The 10,627-nt window shown below is 35.7% G+C and overlaps 1 protein-coding gene across 2 annotated transcripts in view; it reads left to right on the forward strand.

The window, feature by feature from the left end:
* The window catches only part of ANAPC10 (anaphase promoting complex subunit 10), a 51,995-nt gene extending 41,618 nt beyond the window's left edge, over window positions 1-10,377 (forward strand). For both annotated transcript variants that reach the window (XM_081091821.1, XM_081091822.1), the window contains one exon: window positions 10,070-10,377. In XM_081091821.1, coding sequence (XP_080947947.1) covers window positions 10,070-10,300 — 231 coding nt within the window. In that variant the 3' untranslated portion in view covers window positions 10,301-10,377. The remainder of the gene's footprint in view (window positions 1-10,069) is intronic.
* Window positions 10,378-10,627: the final 250 nt, after the last annotated feature.

The raw sequence follows: 10,627 nt of genomic DNA on the forward strand, positions 1-10,627 counted from the left end.
AATGAGGTTACTGTCTATGTGGGACCAGTTACAGTTAGTCAGTAGGTCCAGTAGGCAATGATACTTGCTAATCTCTAACGTGATTCTCCTCAGTGTGCTTTTTATTAGTCTTCACCTTTTTTTTTTTTAGTCCTATAGGTAGAAAAGATTGTCATCTAAACAAGTTATATCTGGCATGTGCCTCCAGGAAAGGGGAGGAAAGGCATCAGTTCCTTAACTTGCTAGTTTTGTAAGGGCCTAAGACGCCTGAGTCTCCTGATCGCCAGGAAGCCTAATTGCTCACAGGGCAACTTGGCACACTGCCATTTCCCCACCGGCCTGTCCACTGGCGCTTGTGAATAGAACAGGAATGTCTTTACTTTTCTACTCAGTTGTCATTGATTGCTGTTTGAGGAAACAGGTTAACATTTTTCTCAAAATGATAGTAATTTACATCAAGATGAAATCAAACTTCATAACATCTATGTAATAAGTAGTGGAGTTAGTTTAGTACTTTAAAAATTCATATTAAATACAGTTCATTACTTCTTACTCTAAAATATTCATTTTGTATAATTCCACCTTAACTATTCTAGACAGATGTTTTAGATTTGCAGAAACACTTGAAAGTAAATTATGAGGTGGCTTTTTGTACTTTTACAAACAAAATTTATTATAAATATGAGTTAAGGGACCAATGGAAATCACAGATCTTGCAAGCAGAATGTGTGTGTGTGTTGGGGGGTGGTAGTTAGTCCAGCTGCTTTGAAAACTTGTTTTTGAGAATACCAGAGATGCTCGCATTTAATCTTTAATATAACTAGAGGTGTGTGTTGGGTTTTCACCTCTGTCTGGACTTGTAACAAGCACTTTGTGTGTTCCCATTGTCATGCTTTATGTCGAGGCCCCATAACTAATGGGAAACAGTGAGGGTCATGAGATTTTCACTTCTTTTCTTCCCAATCCCCTTCAGAGTTCCACCTGTCTTTAAAGAATATACAGGATTATAGCTTTTTGAATTTCTGATATTTATTCACTTGTTCTAATATTAGAATATATTCTTGTTTTATTTTTATTTCAGGCAGACATACTCAAAGACTACTTTAATACTTTGATGTTCAGAGTTTTGGTAGGAAATTATTTTCAAATCCTGACTTAATCCTGCACTGGCTAGGTAACCCTGAACATATTATATAACCTCTCTGAACTTAAGGTTTCTCAGCTACAAATAAGGGCTGTGGTGTTGGGATGATTAAAACAAATGTATGTTGCCCTGGGCAGTATGGCTCAGTTGGTTGGTTGAGCATCATCCCATGTAACGAGAGGTTGCAGGTTTGATTCCTGGTCAGGGCACAGGCCCAGGTTGCAGACTTGATCCCCAGTAGGAGGTTTGCAGGAGGAAGCTGATTGATGTTTCTCTCATTGATGTTTCTCTCTCTCTTTCCTTCTCCCTTCCTCTCTCTTTAAAATCAATAAAAACATATTTAAAAATATATACATATATATCAAATATCTGGCATATGGTAACAGCTTAGTAAATGGTGGCTGAAAGGTGCAAGGCCTTGAAAACTGGTAATATAAAAGTACCTACTAGTATGCTTTTCTTTGTAATCTCATGAAATTGGGGAGTTTTAGCTACATATACTAGTAACTATTGGTTATACATTTATATCTTTGAGTTGATAAAGATCCAAGAGCATGGGCTTTGGAGTCATGTGAGTTTCTGCTCTGCAGCCTAACTATGAAGCTTGGAAAGCTAGCTTCTTTGTGCCTCAGGTTTCTTGTGTATAAAATGAAGGTGAAAATAGTATATTTTATAGAGCTATTGCAAGGCTGGAGTAAAATCAGTACATGTGGAGTAAAACTCAACTATGATTATTTCATAGAAAAGGAAAAGTTATAAAGCCAGAAAATTTGGTGGATTCAGCCTTAATTAATGGATGTCTCTCTCATCCACTCCTAAATACTTCCCATTATCTTTCTTTCCAGTCCCCTTCAGAGCTCCACATCTACTTAAAATGTATTTAGGATTATATTGCAGTTAGAATTCTGCTTTGTATTCATTACCTGCATGGAACTGTGATGTCCTTGCAGTAAGAATCTTTGTTTGTCTCTTAATCAAATCTGCTGATTTTGTCACTTGCTCCTCATAAGTCTTGCCTTAGTTTTTTAGCAGTTCTTGATTGTGAAAATATTTTTTAAAGGCTTTATTTTTCTACTGAACTTTTTTTAAAAAAGTAATTGGGTCTCCTTTTGCTTCTACTGGACTTTTAAAATAAGCAATTATTTACTTAGTGGTCAAATGATTTATATAAAAAGTATTTTATAGTGATTTTTTGGGGATCTTAAATTCCTCATTTCCCCCATCTATTTTTCAGCGGTTTATAATCTAGTGGTAAGCCATCAAACAGCCTTAGATATATTACCGACTTGTGTACATAAAGGCTGTCTTTAACCTCTCCTTATTTTGAGAATTTACTATTAAGATTTAAGGTGATGGAATGACTATACTTTTTAATTTGCTATACCTTAAGAATTACTCATGCATGTGAAAAGTCTAAATTTGTGTGTATGTATGTATATATGTGTGTGTGTGTGTGTGTGTGTGTGTGTGTGTGTGTGTATATATATATATATATATATATATATATATATATATATATATAGATGTTTTCATTGATTTTTAGAGAGAGGAAGGGAGAGGGATAGAGAGCTAGAAACATCGATGAGAAAGAAACATGTGCCCTGACTGGGAATTGAATCAGTGACCTCTTGGTTCATGGGTCGACACTCAACCAGTGAGCCACACTGGCCAGGCCAAATTTGTATATGTTTGCATAAAGTTTTCTCATATCAACTGTACATACAAAAATTCTGTTTCATTTTCATTTTTATTCTAGGATAAAACATAAATATCAAATGTAAGGGAAATGTACATTTATTTATTTTAGAGCCCACTTAATAGCAAATCATAATTTACCTGGAATATCAGGGTCTTGGGAAAAGCTATACCTCATTTATAGCATGAGAAGTTCTGCAACTGTGTGCTGGAGATTCTACAGTTGTTTCTTTTGTGTACTTGGCACTCCCTCCTCCCCAAAGTCCATAAAACATACATATACAGTTTATATGTGTATATAACTTTTTAATGTAAGAAATAGAACTTTATGAGCATCCCAGAAGCTGGGAGTATACCCTCTTCCCTTCCCTGTCACAATCCTTTCCCTATCCTGTAGAGGTAACCACTGTGCTAACTTTTTGTGGTAATTTCTTTAGTTTTAAAAAATATTTTATCACCTTTTTAAGTTTAATTTTTAAGGTTTAAATATACTTTTACACAATAAAACATATGTACATATGTTAAAAGTCTGAAAGGACTGCAATAGCATTTATAACAATAGCACTTTTTTCCCTATCTAACATCCCCATCCCAATCCTTGGGAGCAATCTCTTAGTTATTTTAGCCTTATTTGCTTTAATTTCTAAATAACATTTGTACACAGATATCTGTAATAGACATGTAGAATTTTAAATAAGGTGTATGTACATATCTGTATTTAAAGACATGATCTAATGATATCTTACTGTGAAACATCAGGACTTAGCTCTATAATCTCATTTCTTCCCTAATAAACTTTCCTTCTCTTCATCTTCTTAGTATAGTTTTTCATGGTATTTGCTGAAATCATTATGCACATTTTCATTATTATGACCACATATTGTTGATACCTGATTCATGTCATGTTCTATGCTTAAATTTCCTTTTTAGACATAATTTTATTTTTCTGGAATTAGTAGTTGCCTCATTTCCCACCTTAATTAAAAAAAAATGTTATCAGTTATCTAAATTCTCTGAAAGATCTATAAAATACTCTTTGAAACAGTCACATATACTCTCTTGGATCCACATTTTTTTCCTTTATTTTAAAATATGTTTTTATTGATTTTTTTAGAGAGAGGAAGAGAAGGAGGGAGAGAAGGAGAGTAGGAGGGAGGGAGGGGAAGAGAGTGAGAAAGAGAAAGAGAGAAACATTCATCAGTTGCTTCCAGCATGCACTCCTACCTGGGACTGAACCTGAAACCTGGGTATGTGCCCTGACTGGGAATTGAACCAGCAACCTTTTGGTGCACGGGACAATGCTCAACCAACTGAGCCATACCAGCCAGGGCTTGGAAACTTTTTTTTCTGGGAAACGTTCTTTCTGGACCTCCAGCTCAGCTACTGTGTCAGTGTGTCAGTATACGTTCAATCAGAGAAGCAGAGCACTAGGGGGTGTGTGTGTGTGTACAGCATATATATGTGTCTGTATATATGTGTGTAGGGGACATGTGTGGCAGTATGTAATAAGGGATTTATTACAGGGATTTTACCTTACACAAGTAGGAGTTGATTAAATAAATCTGTAAGCTGTTTTCCTGTCATGATGCTGGAGGTTGAAGTCCATGGGCCCAGCTGTTGTCCCATGACAGTGAAGTGAGCCAGCAGATAGTAACATGTGTGATCTACAAGAGCTCCTACCTCAACTTGAGTGTGAAAAACAAAATGGCTGCTGCTTCACTTGTGCCCTCCTACTCATGTATGAAAATATTTCACGTCCCATCTCACCAGAAACATGTGAGGAAGGGAATCCTGGGAAATGTAGTTTAGGTTAGGCCAAGAGTAACACATGACAGAGCTACCATAGATGGCCATGAGAAGGTTCTTCTTAGAAGTATGATCCATAGGAGTGACTGACGGATGGCCCCAACTGCTCTCTGAAATCCATCACCACCGCTAGTGCAAGACCATGCCTTCCACCAGCCATTGAGGGAGTACAGCAGGGGTAATAAACCAGGCTTATTCCTGGGGACTCTGGAATCCTGACAGGCAGCTTGGGCTTCAGGAGTCCCTGAGAGCCTTGCCCAACGTTTGCTGGAACTGCATTCAGTCTAACATGGTCCACCCAGCCTTCCTTCCTTCCCTGTCTCCTTCCCCTGGGCTCAGCCCTGCATCACTGTCTGACAGCTTTTCCAGCCTTCCCTGGCTCCCTCCCCTTGTCAGTCAAAGACATTTGCCCTTATAAATACCTGGTACATCTATTCATGTCTTGGTGTCTGTTTCTCAGAGGACCTGGACTAACAGCTGTCTTCTTACAATACCCCTTCAACATCATCCTGGGAGTTTCCTTCACCTTCTCTTTGGTTGATCTCTTGTTTTCTAGATCCCAGGTCGTCATCTTTTTTGATTTATTTCCTATTTTGGTGGAATGCATACTCCACATGGGAGGTAAAATTGTTGAAGCCTTGCATGACTGAAAACTTAATTTTAATCTCACCCTTGAGGATGATTTGGCTGGGTATGGAATTCTAGTTTGGAAGTAATTTTTTATTAATTTTAAGCACATTCTCCATTGCCTCATAGTTTTCAGTGTAAATGTTAAGGAGCACTTGATTTTTGATGCTTTGCATGTGACCTATTGTTCTTTGTAGAAGCTTTTATAATCTCTTTATCCTTGATGTTTAGAAATTTCACGAGCTATACCATAGTTGTGTGTGTGTGCGCGCGCGTGCACGTGTGATGTTTCCGTCATTGTGCTGGGTGCTCAGTGGATCCCATCAGTGAGGAGACACTTGTCTTTCAGTTCTGGGAGGTGCTCTTAGGTTCTTTCATATTTTTCTTCTCTGTTCTCTCTTCTGACTTCACATTTATTAGCTGTGGTACCTCCTTTATCGAGTTAACCAGATTTCTTATTTTCTCTCTCTTGTTTTCTTATTTTTTCAAGCAATTCATTTCATTTCAGTTAATTAAAATATTGTTTTTGCAGATACACACAACAGATGACCCATTTTTAATGAAATACAGTTAATATCTCTTTGCCATCTCTAATCTTTGGAATATTTTCAGAATCAGTTTTCTTCATAGTATAAATTTATTTTTGCATTATTGCAGATTATATGACTGAAATTAGGTGAAAGACCACTCAAGACAAGATTGAAGAGGCAAGCAGGGATGAGCATTAACTCCAGGGCTGTGCTGTTCCCTTGCTGGTACCTTCAGAAGTTGCCTCTTTCCCTGGCCAGTTTTACTAAGTGGTTAGAGCATCTGCCTGGAGACTTAATGGTTGCGGGTTCGATTCCCAGTCAAGGGCACAGAACCTGGGTTGTAGGTTCGATCCCTTGCCCAGGTTGGGGCATGTTTGGGGAGGGAAGCAATCAGTGTGTGTCTCTCACACCGATGTTTCTCTCTCTTTCCTCCTCCCTCCCTCCCTTCCACTCTCTAAAAATGAATGGAAAAAATATCCTCGGGTGAGGATTTAAAAAAAAAGAAGTTGCCTCTTAAAAAGGAGATATAAAATTTTAAATCACCAGCATATATCCACTTGAGGTACCTGAAGTCATCGGTCTGGATACAATTATATAGGACAATTTCAAGTATTCTATTGCCTTAGCATTAATGTCTTAACTTCTCAATCTTTAAATTTATGTCTTTACTGAATTACCAGTTATTTTCTGTCATTTACAAAATTCTCTTATCTTTAGTAAACCATGTTATATATTTTTGTACACAAAACTATGTTTAAACTACAATATTATATAAAGCTTTAAAAGCCTTAAAAATTTCAAATACAAATAGATATTGGTCAGGCACATTATTAGATGAGGAAAATCCAGAATATAGTATTAAGCTGTATTAAAGAATTGATATGGCAAAGTGAGGAGTCACAGGTGACTTTGACAAGATTGGTTTCAATGGGGGGCGCAAAATTCAGATTGGAATGGGATACAGACAACTAGCAGGTGAAAAATTAAAAAATAACAACTTTTCAAATGAGTGATTGTGTGGAGAAAGGAGCAAAAAGGGGGAGATGGCAGAAAGAACACGAGGAATAAAAAAATATATCTTAGTGGTGATGAGATTTTCATTTATTGAGGTTCAACCAGAAATGCAAGGGAAAAAGAGTTATTTTGGCAAAATTTTGCCTTTTGTTAATTTTCTGTTTAAAATATTTTTAAAAATATTTTTTGCATTAAATATCTTAATCTTTTAATCATTTTCAAAAATTTAAATTTATAGGTACATGAGGTTTTTAAAAAAATCTATGAAATAATTTTAAATATGGCAGTATCAGAATAGTAACTTAAATAAAAAAAAGAAGAATAACTTTATAGAGATGACTCTGAGAATTTCAAACTGGGCACAATAGAAGTGAAGTAGACACATGAATTGGTGTTTATGACTTCCAAGCAATATAGTTGATGGTGTAGCCATCTGAGAGGCATTAACAGCCATATATATATAATATATATTCTTTGTAATATATAGTACTTTTAATGATTGAGATCAATAAACTTTATGATATGTTCAGAAGAAATAGTTAACTATTTGCATTTATTGAATAATTTACTACATTCATAATTCTGAATGTATCATGCCAAAAGTTATATATATTATAAAATCTTAATACAGCTTTTTGTACACTGAAGTGTTTAAAATACTCTAAAAATAACATATCTGTCAGAAATAATGCTTAAATTTGTCAAAAAACATTACATTATTAAGGAGCTGAATTTAGAATCTTGGTTTCACTTTTTGTTCATTATTGAGATTCATTATTATACATTTACCTGGAGAATAGATTATTTCAACCAGAAGTGCTTTCTCCCTCCTCTAAACTCCCATGTATATTCTATAATAATAAAAGCGTAATATGCTAACATCCTTCCTGACGACCTTCCAGACGAAGCCGGGGCTGCAAGGAAAGCCCGGGGTCTGGGTGCCTGCTGGCAGCCAAAGGAAGCCCGGGTCCTGGGTGCCATCCGGTGCTGGCAGCCGGGGGAAGGAAGGCCTACTCTTGCACCAATTTGTGCATCAGACCTCTAGTCTATTATAATAGTTTCCTATTTCTGCTATAACCAGTTACCACACACTTTAGTGGCTTAAAACAACACAAATTTATTACTGTACAGTCTGGAAGTGAGAAGTCCAAAATGGTTCCAGTGGATTAAAATCATGGTGTCAGCAAGATACATTCTTTTCTGGAGATTCTTTGGAAGAAACATTTCTTGCCTTTTCCAGCTTCTGGAGGCTGCCCACATTCTTTGGCTTGTGGTTATATCACTCCTGCCTTTACTTCTTCACATCTCTGACTCTCTTCCTCTTTTAAAGACCCTTGTGATTACTTTGGGCCTACCCAGGTAATCCAGGATAATCTTTCCATCCCAAGATCTTTACCTTAATTACATCTGCAGAGTCCCTTTTGCTATGTTAACATATTCACAGGTTTGGGGGAATGATGTGGGCATCTGCCTACTACATCTTTCTTCTTTTAATCAGACTCATTGAATGTCAGAGCTGGAAGGGATATTGGATGATAACTTGTCCAATCCCTTTACTTTATGCATGAAGAAATTGAATGAAGCCATAGAGGATGTTTGTCTACTTCTAAGCTTTTTTTTTTAAGGTTTGGAATAGGCTTTGGGTTCATGCTTTGTATGCTTTAACTGTACTTAGAACAATACCTTGAACATTTTAAGTGCTCAATAACTATTTGTGGCCTGAATGAATAAAAGGTTAGTGATAGAAACCAGGTATATCTGGTTTCTGATGCACTCATTTTGAGTTAGTTCTAGTGGAAGTTTATAAAATGTCGCTGACCGAAATGCCATGGGGGTAGAGATTCAATTATTATTATATTTTGTAGTTAAAAGCGGGAAATCATTTAGTCTTGAACACCAACTACCTTCTTAACGTCATTACAGTTCTCTTGCCCCATCTCTACCCACCCTCTTTCTTTAAAAAAAAAAAAGCAAAGAAAGAATAAAGAAGGAAAGAGAAGAGAAAGAATGAAAAAGAATGAAAGAAGATAAAAGAAAAGGAAGAAAAAGGAAGATATCATGGCTTTTATTTAATTGTTTTTCTAGAGTAACTCACGGAACCCGAGTTAGAGTTTTTGACACTCATTGTCATCTGACTGTCTTGATAAGATAAACCTATATTTTTTTGTGATGCATATATATAATTCATTTGTACCCTTTAATTAAGCAATTAAAAAAACAATATGTTTTAGAAACTACTTTATACTTTAGGAAAACTTTTAGAAATGTTGGTTTACCTTTTGGCTTATGGTTTTCCTTTCCTTGTAAAGTAAGGACAATTTGGACTTTTGTTTAAAATAAAATTTAAATTTAAAAAATTAATCTAGCCGAAACCGGTTTGGCTCAGTGGATAGAGCATCAGCCTGTGGACTGAAAGGTCCCAGGTTCGATTCTGGTCAAGGGCATGTACCTTGGTTGCAGGCACATCCCCAGTAGGAGATGTGCAGAAGGCGGCTGATCGATGTTTCTCTCTCATCGATGTTTCTAACTCTCTATCTCTCTCCCTTCCTCTCTGTAAAAACTCAATAAAATATATTAAAAAAAATAAAAATAAAAATAAAAAATTGATCTATCATTTCTTATTTAAAAACATTAAAAATCTAGATTTTAGATCATCATCAAGACTAGATAAATCACTTACTATTCCTAAGAAAGAAAGCTTTGTTTAATGCTTATTTAATAATTGATTTTCTCTTAATATTCTTATAATTTATATAGAATCTGATTGTTGTATGATTTTGGATGTATTAGGCATATTTCTTGAAATAAAATATATCAGAAGCATGTTAGATTATTTTCCTGCTTTTATCAACATGGTCTTCCATTGGATGTATACATTTATACATGTCTAATTCTAACACTAAGACTCCCTACTAAGATGGTACATGTAATGTGTTTAGCACCTGTAGAAATAGACCATGGTAAAAGTGTCCAGTAACTGGTAATGGTTATTATACTGTCATTCTCTTGATGAGCAAGAGGTTAATTTTAACTCAACTTTATTTTTTTATTCTATTTTTAAAAAATTTGTAATTTTTCAATTATAGTTGACATACAATATTATATTAGTTTCAGGTATACAACATAGTGGCATTTATATAAGTTACATGATCACCTTGATAAGTCTAGTACCTGCCTGACACTATCCACAGATAAGTCAACTTTAGAATGTATTCATTATAATAAATTATATTCATTGGGTACAAACCTAATCTTACTTTTCTTTTCCTGGCAGCAACTTGAATTGGTGGAACCAAGTGGCTGGATTCATGTTCCCTTAACTGATAACCATAAGAAGCCAACTCGTACATTCATGATACAGATTGCTGTTCTAGCCAATCACCAAAACGGAAGAGACACCCACATGAGACAAATTAAAATATATACACCAGTGGAAGAGAGCTCCATTGGTAAATTTCCTAGATGTACAACTATTGATTTCATGATGTATCGTTCAATAAGGTGACCTGGAAACAGAAGTCATTAAACATATCTTTGTGTTCTCTGGTCAGTAAATATATCTGGTATCTTTATTGAAAAATCCTCAGCTGTTTTACAGTTTTTGTATGCTTTGAAAAGTATTTTATATTAGCTTTAAAAAATAACATTTGGGTCATACTGTCTTTATTTTCTTTAACATATAATAACACTCACATATTTTATATTAAAAATGAATTTGATCCCTGGCAGGTGTTGGAGCATTGTCCCACACACCAAAAGGCTGCAGGTTTGACTCCCTGTCAGGGCACATACCCAGTTGCAGGTGTGATCCCCAGTCCAGATGCCTGCAGGA

This window comes from Myotis nattereri, assembly GCF_964212035.1.
Source record: "Myotis nattereri genome assembly, chromosome: 5".
In the NCBI taxonomy this organism is placed as follows: domain Eukaryota; kingdom Metazoa; phylum Chordata; class Mammalia; order Chiroptera; family Vespertilionidae; genus Myotis; species Myotis nattereri.